Source organism: Nicotiana attenuata, unplaced genomic scaffold, assembly GCF_001879085.1.
Source record: "Nicotiana attenuata strain UT unplaced genomic scaffold, NIATTr2, whole genome shotgun sequence".
NCBI classification, from domain to species: domain Eukaryota; kingdom Viridiplantae; phylum Streptophyta; class Magnoliopsida; order Solanales; family Solanaceae; genus Nicotiana; species Nicotiana attenuata.
The window spans coordinates 65,441-82,320 of NW_017671645.1; the positions used below are offsets into that span (position 1 = coordinate 65,441).

Consider the following 16,880-nt stretch of genomic DNA (forward strand, 5'->3'; position numbering starts at 1 on the left):
GCTAATTCTATTTTCCATTAATTTGAACTTCATTCCCTTGAGCTTTAAATATGATCATTCCTTAAATATGGTAGATGAAATAATAGGGTTAGGGACTTAGGGTAAAGGAAAGGGTATTATAGAATAAGGGAAAAAAAATTAAAAAAAAATTAATTTTTTTTTTATTTCTTATCGGTTTATCGATAAAACGATAAACCGAAGAGGACAAAATCGAAATCGAAATCGATAACTCGATAAGGAAAATTTCGAAATCGAAATCGAAATCGAAAAATCGATAAACCGATAACAAATAATCGATTCGATTTATCGAAAAACCGATTCGAATGCACACCCCTACAAATAACCCTTAGAGATGGAGACACCTTCAAATTTCGATACCCTTTTTATTTTTTAATTATAAAAAAAGTTGCTCACTTTTAAAAGAAAATTTTGTGGAAATAAAGTTAGCCAATGGACATAATAGACATGTCAATTTTACCATTTTTGTTGAAAACTAAAATTCAGCAATCTATCCCAGATTTCATAAGACATGTTCTGGAACCTTAGAAATCAACAATATATTTAAGTCCGTCTCAATATGGATATCAGATACTGAAAGAGAAACAAAAAAAAAAGAACAACATATTTAAGACTAACGAAATTGACCGGAAAATGGAGAGTGAAATTAGTTAGGGGGCATCTTCGTCAGGGTCAACGGTGAGTCATCAGTTTGTTCATCACCACTTGTCAGCTACTGTTTAATCCAAATCCCCAATTTCCCCTCAATTGTACAGTTAAAAGGGTTTATCAAAATCTTGACACAGAGAGAAAAATGAAGGCAGAAACACTAACACTGGTGCTGGTGAACTTAGCGGGAATAATGGAAAGGGCGGACGAATCATTGTTACCTGGTGTTTATAAGGAAGTTGGTGAAGCACTCCATGCTGATCCTACGAGGTTGGGCTCCCTCACGCTTTTCCGATCCATGGTTCAGTCCCTGTGTTATCCTCTTGCTGCTTACTTAGCTGCTCGCCATAACCGGGCCCATGTGATCGCCTATGGTGCTTTTCTTTGGGCTGCCGCCACTTTCCTCGTCGCTTTTTCCTCTACCTTCTCTCAGGTCCGTCTGTTACATAGAGACAATTCTAATTTTTTATTTTTTGAATTCATTTGATCCAATTTTACTCCTCTATTAGACTAAATATCTTATTTTTACCCTTTGTTTTACTTTGGGGTCATTCATACCCTTGTCTAGTATTTGGCTATTTGCTCTTGTCATTTTCAATTACCCTTGTCATTAGCAAATTGTCTAGTATTTGCCTTTAATGGAGCTCCAGCATGATGGATTCCACGTGTCAAAATACTTTAGGTTCAAATTTTTACCCTCTACTTTTGAGTATGAGTTAAAATTACCCTCCGTCTTACGATCTGCTGTTAAAATTAAGATATAAGGGTACTTTTGACCCCGCCTTCCTTTGATTCTATCGAATTAAGAGTGTGTTTCAATTCGAGTACCACTAGGTCTTTGGATTGTATTTACATTTGCATGTAGCATCTCCCCACCACCCCCAACTTGTAGTCCATTGATGTACACATGTGAATAGCATTATAGGAAAACGAACTGATAAATGTTAGAATTATGGATATGTCAACGGATTCCTAAAGTTATGCACCTTTGCTTGATAAGGTGGCAGTATCGAGAGCTTTAAATGGGATAGGCCTAGCCATAGTTACACCTGCTATTCAATCTCTTGTAGCTGACTCGACTGATGATGACAAACGTGGGATGGCATTTGGATGGCTACAGCTTACTAGCAATATTGGTTCCATAATTGGTGGATTGTTCTCCTTAATGATAGCGCCTGTTACTTTTTTGGGAATTCCTGGTTGGAGGCTCGCGTTTCATCTTGTTGGGATCGTCAGCGTTATCATTGGTATTTTGGTTCGCTTATTTGCTAATGATCCTCACTTCCCAGATGGCCGTCTAAGGGCTACTAATGAAGGTCATGGTAAATCCTTCATATCGGAAGTGCAAGGTCTCGTTCAAGAAGCAAAAACGGTCATAAAGATTCGCTCTTTCCAGATTATTGTAGCTCAGGGTGTTACTGGTTCTTTTCCCTGGTCAGCTTTGTCTTTTGCTCCAATGTGGTTAGAGCTTACTGGACTTTCCCATGAGAAGACTGCTGTACTTATTGGCTTGTTTGTGGTTGGAAGTTCCATTGGAGGACTCTTTGGCGGAAGGATGGGAGACATGTTATCCCGGCATCTACCAAATTGTGGCAGGATAATCCTGGCGCAAATAAGTTCAGCTTCAGCGATTCCCCTATCGGCGATCCTTCTGCTGGCTTTGCCTGATGATCCTTCCTCGGTATTCGCGCATGGTCTGGTCCTGTTTATTACAGGGTTCTTCATATCTTGGAATGCTCCAGCTACCAACAAGTAATGTTCTTCATATGAGACTTCTATTGTCCATTTCTCTGTTTTTGGTGTTTTTTATTAGCAAGTAAAATTGTTTTGATTGAATGGTGGAAGACGGGATTTTGGTCGATGAAGTAAATCAGACATTATCTAATCTGAATAAGGTCTAAAGGTAAAACACATTATTAATAGGAGTTAAATGATTGATCCATGAAGTTGTAGATTAGTGTGTTACCATATTCCCAAACCTAGAAAAAAATATAGCCATTTTGTTGTAATTTGTAAGTAGACCCACAGCCATGAAAAGGGTGACGATTGAGTTCCTTCCTTAAGAAAGTTATATGTCAGCATTCATTGTGCTTTGTCAGTATTGAGTGTCGTGATTGCATATTATGCTGAAGTGCCAACAGTCCAATTTTTGCAGAGATAGTGCCTGAGAAATCAAGAACAAGTATCTATGCTCTGGACCGATCATTTGAATCTGTACTGTCGTCTTTTGCTCCACCTGTTGTTGGACTACTGGCTCAGAATGTTTACGGTTATAAACCAGTTCCTGAAGGTGTTGAAAATATTGCTACAGACAGAGGAAACGCCAAAGCTTTGGCACAAGCGTTGTTCACTTCCATAGGAACTCCAATGGCACTATGCTGTGTGATTTACTCTTTTCTCTATTGCACGTATCCAAGGGATAAGGAGCGGGCTCAAATGGAAGCACTGATAGAATCAGAGATGCAAATCATGGGCTTGGATACGTCTCCTGCAACTCGACAATATTCACAAGTCAAGTCATCTGAACACCAAGAGCACCTTGAAGACAGAATCATTGTTGAAATGGATTATGGCAAAGATGGACTTGATTTTGATGATGATGATGATGATGAGAAGGCATTAGTCCACCACCACCCGATATTTTCTCAACTGGATCGGTAGCAGTCATTATATCAAGAAAGACTTATTTTTACATGGATGATCACATGACCACACATCTGATACGAATTTATATCAGTTGAACAATAGTTTATGGAGCGATTTAAGTTTTCGGCCATCAACAATTATAGAACAACTTAGATTTCCCTTTCATTCTTTCAAGCTTCATAATCTATGCCTTTTGGCTACATGTAACATATTTTAGAGTATCTTCCCACTTGGTGATGATGTTCTTTTTCTTTTGTTGTATCAGTATAGGTTCTTGAGAATGGACATCTCGAGGTTAGTTTGATATAGATCACCTCTCTCAGAAAACATACTGTATAGGGAGTTGTATTATCTCCTCTTGTACCTCTGTACATCTCCAAATCTGGAATGGTGTGCATTTTTTCATTGATAACTTGTTCTTCTCTAAATATTGTACCATGCTTATCGAAGTACAGTGCATCTTTTTCTTAATTTTCCTTGTTTTTTCCTAGTGTATTAAGATGCCAAATAACGGCACATGAATTGAAAAACAGAAGGTTGTATCAAATTAGTTTTGCTACGAAGTGTTAGGACGCTGTGAAGAAAATAAATAGTAGCAACCAGTACATAACTATAGCGTGCATGTTATCCCACCAGAAACAAGAAGAGCTATTCTTCACTTGTCATTTGCTAAAGTATATATTGCTCCCGTTTCCTCAATTTGGATTGGTGTTGCCCAAATATGAGAATTCTCCTGATGCCATTTGCTTCACACACATACCATTTGTCTTATATATTTAGCTTTCGTAAGATCAGCTCCAAAGAAAAGGCCTTGTTCGCATGATTCACCATAGTCCATAAGCACATCGATCTTTACATCTCAAAGTCCAATGAAGTAGGTGAAAATTATAGAAAATCGAGTTTCAAATTCTGACATAAGCAAAAAAGAAAATATTAGATAATTTCTACTCATATGCCTTAGCTTTGGTAGGAGTTATCCCGTATTTGTGCAAGTGGAATGTAACAAGCATCCGATGAAATAGTCGAGGTGCGTGTAAACTAGCTCATACACCACGATTATCAAGAATAAAAGAATAAATGGAGTGGACTGCTTGTAACATTGGCGTAAAGTAGCAAATTCACCTTCGTCTAGTATAAATTGGGCATGCAAGATACTTCACTGGGAATATATCTAAGGGAGAAAGAGTTATTCTTGCCACTCTCAGACCTACCTGTTAAGTATTATCTTGATTCAGACAAACATAAAAGGTATTCTTGGATACCGTTTATATGATATTTGATTGATGTTAAAAAGAAGTATTTGATGTTCATGGGAAAATACTACTAGTATTTAACTTCATATTTTCCATTCAAGCAGAAGTTGAAATATCAACAAAATTGATGTCCGAACATTGATGCAACTACAATATATGTCCAAAAGAGAATATAGAAACTGCTTTGAAGCCCAGGGAAAATGATTCTTTCTTTTGTTTTTTTTCATTTTTTTTCCTCTTTGTTTCTTTTACCAACCCCATCTAAATGTAGTGCAAGTGTGTAACATTTATCAATACTAACATGAAAAGAAAATGATAACAAGAAGTTGCACTCCTTAACAAATGTAAAAAGTATGACTGAGAATTACAATTGAAAAACTAACAAGCTGTAGCTATATTTTATTGCAGTTTAGCATTGAGGTATTGTATATTTTCGAATAAATAACTATGTGTATACGGTATAAACCGGGCTCACCCCTTGTGTGACTAATCGAGACTAAAATATGATAGGTTAAGGTTTGACTCCGTGTTATATCGAGCCATGGTGCAAAGTTAGATCGTAGAGCTCGTGACCCGGAGACCGATCAAGATTGAGATCGAGCAAGGTCGAGACCGAGTAAGATAGAGACCAAGCAAGATCGAGGGAAACTTATCAAGCCAAATAACGGAAAGCCGAAATATCCGCAATCGGTCGAGGATCACGGTGGAAATCCCGGAACGTATCAAGAAGAGGACGATTAATTAGCTAATCATGAGATTTCCTACCTCATATAGAACTGTATCAAGAGTAGGACTCCTCTACTATATAAAGGAGGTTTGATCATTTGTAAAACACATCACATTTACGCTACCTAAAGCAATATACTATTATTTTCTAGCTTTCATTATCTTGTTACTCTGTTCATACGTCAGTTGAAACATCTTTGGTTCAAGGGTGATTAAACTCGAGGGCCAAGGCCATTCGATTCGTGTGGTTTGCATTTATTCTTTTATCGTCAATTTCAATATTAATCTACTCTTCTTAAATTGTATCAAGTTATATCACATATTCTTGAAATCGCGTATAAAGTCAATTGCTATCCGATTTTAGGGTAAACAGTTTGGTGCCCACCGTGGGGCTAAGGATAATAGTGATTACCTGGTACAAACTTTCGTAACACATACTATTTTACACTTGTTATTTGAAGTATCTTTGATTACAGGACTAAAAAATGTCAAACTCTCAGTCAGCACCTCTACACGTTGACAATGATTTCGGCCACCACAACGAAAATGATAACATAGCACTAGGGAACGGTGTACCCCCGGTTGGCCTCAGTGGAGTTCCGGCTGTAGATCCACTTGACATCACATGTAGCCATCAACGGAAATTTTGCAGTCGATCCCGAAGGCAGCGTCCGTGGGGATGCTTGATCAGCCGCTCAAAGTGCACGTGGCGGTGAAGATCGCGAGATAAGCCTGCGAGTGATCTTCGAAATGTTGCAGGCATAGCAGGCAGCAATAAACCAGCTCCAAAACCAGAATCACCCGCCGAGCAGGGTCGAGCTCTAGGCGCCCCAGGAAGTTGTACACAGGGTCGAATCGGCTTCAAGAAAATTGAGCGAGAAAGAATCAGAGACCAATCCTGCAATCATGAAGATGCTCGAAGAACTGACAAAGCGAATTGAGTCGGGGGAAAAGAAGATCAAGGCAAACGACAAAAAGGTAGAAACTTACAACTCCAGGGTCGATCAAATCCAGGGGGCACCACCAATATTGAAGGGACTGGATTCCAAAAAGTTCGTACAAAAACCTTCCCTCCCTCCCCCCCTAGCGCGGCTCCGAAGCCAATCCCCAAGAAGTTCCGCATGCCCGAGATTCCTAAGTATAATGGAACGACCGATCTGAACAAGCACGTCACCTCTTACACATGTGCTATCAAAGGGAACGATCTAGAGGAAGACGAGATCGAATCTGTCTTGCTAAAGAAATGCGGGGAAACCCTGTCAAAGGGAGCTATGATATGGTACCATAATTTACCACCTAATTCTATTGACTCATTTGCTATGCTTGCAGGTTCTTTCGTAAAGGCACACGCCGAGGCCATCAAGGTCGAAACCAGGAAGTCAGACCTTTTCAAGGTAAGGCAGAAGGACAATGAGATGCTCAGGTAATTCGTGCCTCGATTCCAAATGGAACGGATGGACTTGCCACCGGTCGCTAATGATTGGGCTGTTCAAGCTTTCACTCAAGGACTCAATGTTTGAAGCTCAGTGGCTGCACAGCAGTTGAAGCAGAATTTGATAGAATACCCGGCTGTTACTTGGACCGATGTACATAATCGGTATCAATCAAAGATCAGGGTCGAGGACGATCAACTTGGGGCTCCTTCTGGGTCCATTTATCCTATAAGACCCGTCGATAGAATCAAGAGGGATATTGACCAAGAACCGAGGTCGAACATAGATCGATATCATCCGTATAATGGAGACCGTATGAGCAGCAGATCTGGGCGAAATGCTACACGAAATGAAAGGAGAAATGATCGGGGCCAAAGCTCTCGAGGGCTTATAAGAAAGAACGGCTTCGATAGACCCATCAGACCCAAAGAGGCACCAAGATTATAAGAGTACAACTTAAATGTTGATGCAGCTGCCATCGTATCGGCTATCGGACGCATCAAAGATACCAAATGGCCTCGACCTTTACCAAACGATCCAACACAAAGGGATCCCAACCAAATATGCAAATATCATGGCACACATGGCCACAGAACGGAGCATTGTCGACAATTGAGAGAAAAGTAGCCCGGTTATTCAACGACGGGCACCTTCGAGAATTTTTGAGTGACCGAGCTAAGAATCATTTCAGAAATAGGGATTCCAATAAACAAAATGAACAAGACGAGCCCCAACACGTCATTCATATGATCATCGGAGGGGTCGATGTTTCCCAAGGTCCGATGATAAAGCGTACCAAAGTATCAATCACATGGAAAAAACAGACTCGAGATTACATACCAAAAGAAACTTTGTCTTTCAACGACGAGGATGCAGAAGGAATCATGCAGCCCCATAATGATGCACTGGTAATTTTTATACTCATGAATAAAACTCGAGTTAAACGTGTGCTAATTGATCCAGGTAGCTCCGCCAACATCATTCGATCGAGGGTCGTAGAGCAACTCAACCTACAGGACCAAATCGTACCCGCGGCCCGAGTACTTAACAGATTCAACATGGCTTGTGAAACTACTAAGGGAGAAATAACGTTGTCGGTAAACGTAGCCGGTACCACCCAAGAGTCCAAATTTTATGTAATAGAAGGGGACATGAGGTACAATGCCCTATTTGGGAGGCCATGGATCCACAACATGAGGTCTATGCCCTCGACCCTTCACCAGGTATTAAAATTTCCAACTCCAGAAGGGATAATGACTGTTTATGGGGAGCAACCCGCCATAAAGGAAATGTTTGTCATCGATGAAGTAATTCCGATATCAACACTCTCATCGACAAAGGACTCAAGTTCGAAAGCAAAACAGAAATCCAAATAGCAATCATCGCTGCCAGCCTCGACCCAATCGGACAAGCAAGGGATTGACGAAGATGATGATTACGGGGTTCCTCGATCCTTTATAGCTCCTGATGATTCTGATGCTACTATATCAACGGTCGAAGAGCTGGAGCAGGTCGTGATGATCGAATGTCTGCCCGATCGAAAGGTATACCTGGGCATGGGGTTAATTCCCCAGCTCAGGAAAAAGCTCATTCAATTTCTTATAGCTAATACATATTGTTTTGCTTGGTCCCATCTCGATATGACAGGGATCCCACCGGAGATCACTACTCACAAGTTGAGCTTGGACCCGAAGTTTCATCCGGTAAAGCAAAAAAGGAGACCCAGCCCGAGATCAAGCATGCCTTCATCAAGGACGAGGTAACTAAACTCCTTAAAATACGGTCCATCCGGGAGGTCAAATACCCGGAATGGTTAGCAAACGTAGTAGTAGTCCCTAAAAAGGGGAACAAACTAAGAATGTGTGTGGATTATAAAGATTTAAATAAAGCAAGCCCCAAAGACTCTTTCCATTTGCCTAACATCGATCGCATGATCGATGCCACGGTCGACCACGAGATCCTTAGATTTCTCGATGCCTATTCCTGATACAACCAAATACGGATGAACCCGGATGACAAAGAATAGACATCTTTCATCACTAAGTATGGCACATACTGCTATAACGTAATGCCATTTGGATTAAAAAATGCCGGTGCCACTTACCAACGACTAGTAAATCGTATGTTCGAAGAACAAATAGGAAAAACCATGGAAGTTTATATTGACAATATGTTAGTTAAGTCCCTGCAAGCAAAGGACCATTTAAAGCATTTGTGGGAAACCTTCAGTATATTGAAGAAGTACAAGTTGAAGCTGAATCCAGAAAAATGCGCGTTTAGGGTCGGATCCGGTAAATTTCTCGGGTTCATGGTATCCAACCGAGGGATCGAGATCAACCCCGACAAGATCAAAGCTATCAAGGATATCACGGTAGTGGATAATGTGAAGGATATACAAAGGTTAACCGGGCACATTGTCGCCCTGGGGCGATTCATCTCGAGGTCTTCCGATAAGAGCCATCAATTTTTCTCGTTGCTGAAGAAGAAAACGACTTCACGTGGACCCCGAAATGCTAACGAGCCTTAGAGGAACTTAAGCGATATTTATCGAGCCCACCATTGCTTCACACGCCAAGGGAAGACGAACGACTATTCTTGTATCTAGCAGTATCAAAAATAACGATAAGTGGAGTTCTGGTCCGGGAAGAACAAGGTATGTAATTTCCAATTTATTATGTTAGCAGGACCTTAGGTGAGGCCGAAACTAGGTATCATCACCTAGAAAAATTGGCACTCGCTTTGCTAAGTGCCTCTAGAAAACTGAAACCATATTTTCAGTGACATCATATATGTGTTGTGGCAACCTACCCTTTACGAAATATAATGCATAAACCCAAACTCTTTGGGCAATTGGCCAAATGGGCCGTAGAAATCAGCGGGTACGATATCGAATATCAACCCCAAACAACCATTAAATCTCAAATTTTGGCAGATTTCGTGGCCGACTTTACGCCCGCCCTAATACCCAAAGTCGAAAGAGAGTTGTTGCTAAACTCGGGAACGTCTTCCGGATTCTGGACCCTCTTTACGGACGGTGCCTCGAATGTAAAGGGGTCTGAACTTGGCATCGTACTGAAGCCACCCACAGGCAATATAGTTAGACAATCTATTAGAACATAAAATTAACTAATAATGAGGCCGAATATGAGGCCATAATTGCAGGTCTCGGACTGGCCAAAGGCTTGGGGGCGGATGTGATCGAAGCTAAGTGCGACTCCCTCCTTGTAGTAAACCAAGTTAACGAAACGTTCAAAGTCAGAGAAGAACGAATGCAAAGGTACTTAGACAAGTTACAGGTAAAATTACATCGGTTCAAAGAGTGGACTTTATAGCACGTGCCTCGAGATAAAAATAGTAAGGCCGATGCCCTTGCAAACTTAGGGTCGTCGGTTGAACATGACGAGCTCAACACGGGGGCAGTCGTACAGCTCATGAGGTCGGTAGTAGAGGAAGGTCATGCCGAAATAAACTCCACAAGCTTAACTTGGATTGGAGAAATAAATACGTAGAGTATTTGAAGACCGGGAAACTTCCCTCAGATCCAAAGGAATCGAGGGCCCTGCGCATAAAGGCAACCCGATTCCGCTTGTCCGAGGATGGAACCTTGCTCAGGAGAAAGTTTGATGGCCCGCTAGCAATATGTTTGAGATCGGGAGATACCGAGTACGTTCTAAGGGAAGTCCACGAAGGCACCTACGGGAACCACTCAAGTGCCAAATTATTGGTTCGAAAGGTACTCAGAGCCGCTATTACTGGATCGATATGGAAAAAGATGCAAAGGAGTTCGTACAAAAATGCGATAAATGCCAAAGACATGCTCCGATGATTCATCAACCCGGGGAACTGCTGCACTCGGTCTTATCTCCATGGCCATTCATGTCACGACCCCAAACCGGACCCGGTCGTGATGGTGCCTCTCGTGAAGACAAGGCCAGCCGACACAATTCCCCAAGTCAACCATTTTCCATTAAAAGTTGTTTTTATACCATTTATAAACCGTTAATCTCATAATGAACATTTAAAAGAAAAATGCAGAATAATTACACAAGCCCGACATCGGGGTGTCACTAGTCATGAGCATCTACCAAGGTCTGAATACAACAAAAACAGTAAAAGGTACTAAGTACAGAAATGAAAATGAGAGGAAGGAAGCGGTGCTGCGAACGTCGTGCAGCCACCTTGCTAACTCTGATGACTCCGCGTTTGAGCAACCAACACCCGCTACTGGGTTCCGAAATACCTGAATCTACACACGAGGTGCAGGGAGTAATGTGAGTACTCCAACCCAGTAAGTAATAAGAGTAAATAAAGACTGAGCAGTAGGAAACAATGAATCCACATTTATGTTAAACTCAATAAGCACACAGGCAGCTAAATCAGAATACGAGTCAATCGCCTCTTTTAAAATCTAGCTTTTGGTAAAAATCATTTAAAATGCCTTCCTACAGATTCAGTAGGGGTTCAGTACCATTTTTAATAAAAGAGCTGAAAACCATAATTGGCCCCTCGGGCAAAACATAGTTTATAAACAGCCCCTCGGGCAAAACAGGAGTCATAAACACCTCCTAACAAGAAAATCTCAGTGGAAATAACAAAAGCCAAATCAGTGATTAAGTTCTGAACATCTCATAAACCCCAGCTTAAATGAAAGTTGTTTAAAAACATTTATCTAACATTTTCGACAGAGGCTCAGTATAAAGATGAGTGAAAACAGTCATTAAATAAACATATTCGATAAAACTCACTCTAAAGAGAAGTGAAAATCAATAAGTTCATAATCAGGCCCCTCAGGCAAACATCACTCATGTGCATGTATATAACTATCGCCCCTCGGGCTAGTTTCTCAGTCACTCGTGACTCAACTTCTACCATTCAGCGCTCACACTCAGCACTCACGCTCAATAGGTACCATATAGCAACCGCTGCGGCGTGCAACCCGATCCATATATCGCTGCGGCGTGCAGCCCGATCCATATATATAGTCGACTGCGCTCACTGGGGGTGTGCAGACTCCGGAGGGGCTCCTACAGCCCAAGCGCTATATCGTTGCGGCATGCAGCCCTCGGCCTCTCTCGGTCATTAACCTCACAATCAGACTCTCAGTCTATCTCAGTCATCAACCTCACGATCACTCGGACCATCAGTAAAACAGGGAACCCAGCCCAAACAGTTTTCACATTTTTAAGAAATATAGTGATAAAACCAGATTCAAACAATAACCAGGTAAAAACATGACTGAGGATATGCTTTCAAAACAAATATAGTGAGGAAAAATAGTAAAAATGCCCTTAAGGGTCTCAACAGGTCGGCACAAGGCCCCAAACATGGTATACATCCCAAAATATAATATCAATCTCTAGAACATGGAATATCATAAGGTTTCAAATCAAATACGCGACTTAACAATCGTACAAGACGGACCAAGTCACAATCCCCAACGGTGCACAACTCCACGCTCGTCATCTAGCGTGTGCATCACCTTAAAATAACACAACGATATGTAATCCGGGGTTTCAAACCCTCAGGACAGTATTTACAATCATTACTTACCTCGATCCGGTCCAAACTCTAGCCCGTGATGCCTCGCCCGCACTAATCGACCTCCAGATGCTCCAAATCTAGCCACAATCAGTACATAATCATTAAAATATGTTAAGGGAGCGAAGCCCATTCGAAAATATCCAATTTAACATCAAAACCCCGAAATTGCTCAAACCCGGCCCCCTGGCCCACGCTTCGAAATGCGACGAAACTCACAAATTCCGACAACCCATTCAACCACGAGTCCAACCATACCAAAATTACTAAATTCAGATAACAATTCGGCCTCCAAATCTTCAAATCTTATTTTCAAATCCCTAGGTCCAAATCCCCAATTTACACCTCAAAAATAGGTAATCTAGTCGGATTATTCGATGATAATTCAATATTATGGAGTAGAAATGATCGCAAGTGACTTACCTCAATATTTCCCATGCTTTCTTGCTCAAAAATCGCCCCAAGCCGCGTTCTTTCACCAAAAAAACGTCAAAATGAGCTCAAAAACACAACAGCTTTAATAAATCCGATTCTGGTCGCTAAAGGCTTAATTCCCGTCGCTAAAAGGTCCAATCTGGTCGTTAAAAGGTGCACACCAGATCTGATGCACCAGCAGTCTTTAATTTCCCTAAAAAGGCTCAACTCCATCATACAAACTCGGAATTCGATGATTCTTGTTCCTATGAGTCACAAAATAATGATACGAACATATTCCATCAATCGAAACTAAATTCGGAGCTCGCTTGCTCAGTGCGATATCCATTTCGCTCGTTCAACAATTAACTCATGATTCGCGTCGAAAACCCAATCGCAACTTGATGAAATTAGACCAAACTTTCCAGATCACTCCCATAATTCATTATCAAAATTCCAAAAGTCTCAAAATCAAATTTCGGTCTCTAGAACTAAAAATGGACCTTTGGATCATTACATGCTTATGCTCAAAATGCCAGAATCTTCCAAAAACTCTTCCAAAACATATCCGAGCCTCATGGGACCCCGACCAAATATGCCAACACACCCCATAACATAATTCAAACTTGTTCCAACCTTCGGCACGCTCAAAACAATATCAAAACATCAAATCACCCTCGGATTCAAGCCTAAGAATTCCAAAACTTCCAAATTCCGAATTCGATCAAAAAGTCTATCAAACCTCGTCCGAATGACCTAAAATTTTGCACACACATCACAAATCAAACAACAGACCTACTCCCATTTCTGGAACTCCATTCCGACCCCGTACCAAATTTCCACTACCGACCGGAAAACGTCAAATTTCCAATTTCACCAATTCGAGCCTAAATCTACCACGGACCTCCAAAATACATTCCAGACGCGCTCCCAAGTCCAAAATCACCTAACAGAGCTAACCAAATCATAGAAATCCAAATCCGAGATCGAATACTAAAAAGTCAAAACTTGGTCAAACCTTTCACATTTCATGCTTCAACTGAGAATTGTTCTTCCAAATTCATTCCGATTACCCTAAAAACCAAAACCAACAATTTACATAAGTCATAATACAGCACACGGGGCAAGCCATGCCCGAGAACTGGCGAGCAAAGTGCAAAAGCTCAAAATGACCGGTCGGGTCGTTACAATTCATGAAGTAGGGAATGGACATCGTCGGCCCTCGTTCATCGGCACCGGGTAAGGCTCAATTTATCCTATTTATGACTGACTATTTTTCGATGTGGGTTGAAGCACAGGCATACGAGAAGGTCAGAGAGAAGGAAGTCATCGACTTCAATCGGGACCACATCATATGTCAGTTCGGGATGCCATCCGAAACTGTATGCGACAACAGAAAATAGTTTATCGATAGCAAAGTGACCGAGTTTCTTGAATATCATAAGATCAAAAGGATCTTATCGACACATTATCACCCTAGTGAGAACGGACAAGCCGAATCGACCAATAAAACCATAATCCAAAACCTTAAGAAAAGGTTGACCGACGCCAAGGGAAAATGGAAGGAGATCCTACCCGAAGTTCTTTGGGCATATCGCAAAACTTTGAAATCCAGTACCAGGGCTACCACGTTGTTACACCTCATGTTTTCGTACGCAAAAGTACGTCGCAAGTTAATTGATGTAAGCTCATAAATGAGATCATCCTTGAAAGTACATAAAGTAAGTTAATCATGTTACCTTGTGGGTTACAAATATTTAAGATCATTGATAACAAGTACCAAGAGGGTTAAAAGGCTTAGAAGCTAAAAAAAAATGACGAAAAATAAGTTTCGTCGAAAGTCGATAAGTTTGAAATGTTATAACATGCACTTTGGGGTGAGACTAGGGTTCTTAACTTGATAAGGAGGTTATGCTATGAGTTAGTTTAGGCTTATTATATTCGTGTGTTACGTTTTGAAGTCAAGCGAGTTGTGTAACAAAAGTTGGCAAAGGTCATCACAAGTTACATTCATAAATGTGCTGAAAATTAGGTCAAATGAAGTGGAGCTTTTCTCCAAATATACTTGGAATTATGGGATGATCCACATATCAAATTGAAGATCTATGAGTCTAGTTTCTAACTCATTAAACCGTTCGTCGATACGATATCGGAGTAGAGAGGCATTTGTAATTTTGCAAGACTGCACAGACCGCATAGGTGACAAGTAGGTGGGTCGCTGAAGCTATTTTAGCAATACATTTCATGTGATATATGAGGTCTTTTGGGACATATTATGTACCAAATTGAAGGTCTTGGAATTTATATTTCAACACTATTGACCGTTTTTTCATACTATATCTGTATAAATAGATATAAGTGTCTGAAGAAGATCCAATAATAGGGTGCCAAGCTAGCACCTCTTTGACTTTTCAAAAATGGATATATATATATAGGCTTTATGTCATCTCTTTTTTCACTTTTCCACATACCACGACCGGTATAAGACCCCTAAACTTATCCTCAAGCTATCCACAAGGGTTTCCAAGAAAATTAACATCACGGGACGAAATCAAGAAGCGATAACACTAGAACGATCCCTACGATGTAAGTATCGCTATATCGCCTCTCTTTTTCTATATAGTTTGAGGTTTGGAAGGTACTTCATAGATAAGAAAACGTCTACTTTCTTTATTTAATCTTTAAATATCAAGGAAGACTGATAAATTCATTTTCTAATAGTTAGAACTCACGAGATGGTGATCGGAAGCCATGAGTTCGAGTTATTCGACTTGTAGTGGACTATTTTGTGGGATGTTTCGTGTTGCTTTTGGACTGTATATTTTGCTGTTTTTTAATGGAGTTTTGGAGAATAAATGATGTAGAGAAACACCACATAATGGCAAAATGGTGGATTAGTCGTTCTTGCAACATTTTGGGGGGTGTTTGACACTACTATAGTTGTCGTGATTGGAGTGTGTTGGGATGTTGTAAGACAAATATAATATGGATTTTGACTTGCGTCCACTGTAGGAGGTAATTATATTATGTTCTTTCATGTGCTTAAGGTTATCTTGACATTGATTAAGTTAAATAGATGGACGAAAAATGAACTAGTGAATAAAATTGCTAATTGAGGATAATTGGAGTTGTGGATTCATTTTTTTGTTATAAACATATGGTATAAGGCTGGAATCATTGATGAATGAATTCATTATCATGTTAATGATGCTATTAAGTTAAAGTAAGAAGTCTATAAGGGGTGATATGGGGTATACGAATTCTAATTGGAGTTTGCCGCTCGTCGGAAAGTAGTTGTGACTTGTTATTGTTTTATGGTGTCTTGTTATTAATAATTTTGTATTGCTGGATTTTTCTGGTCATTTTTGTTGGTATATGGTATTGGAGGAGGCTCTTTTTACAGGGGAGATGCTACCTATATTTACATAAACAAACTACTAGTTTAAATTGCGGACTTATCCTTTACTCAACACGGATTTTGAATCTTCTTATGCTATGGTAGATTGAATTGAGTTGTTTGAAGAATTTCTTGGAAGGTATTATTGACTCAATGAAGTTACGGTATGTTAAGGCTATCCCTTCTTTCATTTTGGAATGATCCATATGATACAACCAAACGAGCAAACGCGCAACTTTCACAAAGGACTCTATTCTTAGAAGTACTAGTGGTGCCTATATTATTGATTCCCCATATGTCTTATTATTATATCGTCTATTCATGGGTCTCAGAAAATCCATATGTTGATAAAGCTTATTTCATGATATTTATCGAAGGCATAATGATCTTATGACATTACGAGAGATCTTATTGACTTACTACATTATGCATTGCATTCATTTATATATGTGCATTGACCCATGACCAGATGGAGTTATATACACATATATTATATGTATATTGGGTATGGGGAAAGGTTATGGCGTTATATACGCACCACCACCTGATCAGCTGGTATACGTTGATGATTTAGCCCACAGTGGCCGAGATGATATGATGGGATGCCCTCAGAGGCTTGATGATGTTATGTACGCATATACCCATGCATGGTATGACATTTATACGCACATGCATGACATTATAAATATTTCATGATTCATAGAGCTATTCAGAATTACAAGTTGAGTACTTTACTCCATTTTTCTTTCATGTCTTTTATATACTACTTTCATGCCTTACATACTCGGTACTTTATTTGTACTGATG

The 16,880-nt window shown here is 40.3% G+C and overlaps 1 protein-coding gene across 4 annotated transcripts; it reads left to right on the forward strand.

Annotated features, from left to right (window-relative positions):
* The first annotated feature begins 485 nt into the window (after positions 1 to 485).
* Positions 486 to 3,761, forward strand: LOC109209458 (protein spinster homolog 3-like). Of its 4 annotated transcripts, XM_019372725.1 has the most exons (4): positions 486 to 696; positions 804 to 1,099; positions 1,667 to 2,418; positions 2,808 to 3,761. In XM_019372725.1, the coding sequence occupies exons 2-4, from the start codon at positions 812 to 814 to the stop codon at positions 3,325 to 3,327; spliced, it is 1,560 nt and encodes a 519-aa protein (XP_019228270.1). In that variant the 5' UTR covers positions 486 to 696; positions 804 to 811; the 3' UTR covers positions 3,328 to 3,761. The 4 variants fall into 4 exon arrangements, with proteins under 4 accessions (XP_019228270.1, XP_019228273.1, XP_019228271.1 ...); XM_019372728.1 differs by having other exon boundaries at positions 486 to 1,099; positions 2,822 to 3,761; XM_019372726.1 differs by lacking the exon at positions 486 to 696 and having other exon boundaries at positions 1,023 to 1,099; positions 1,674 to 2,418.
* Positions 3,762 to 16,880: the final 13,119 nt, after the last annotated feature.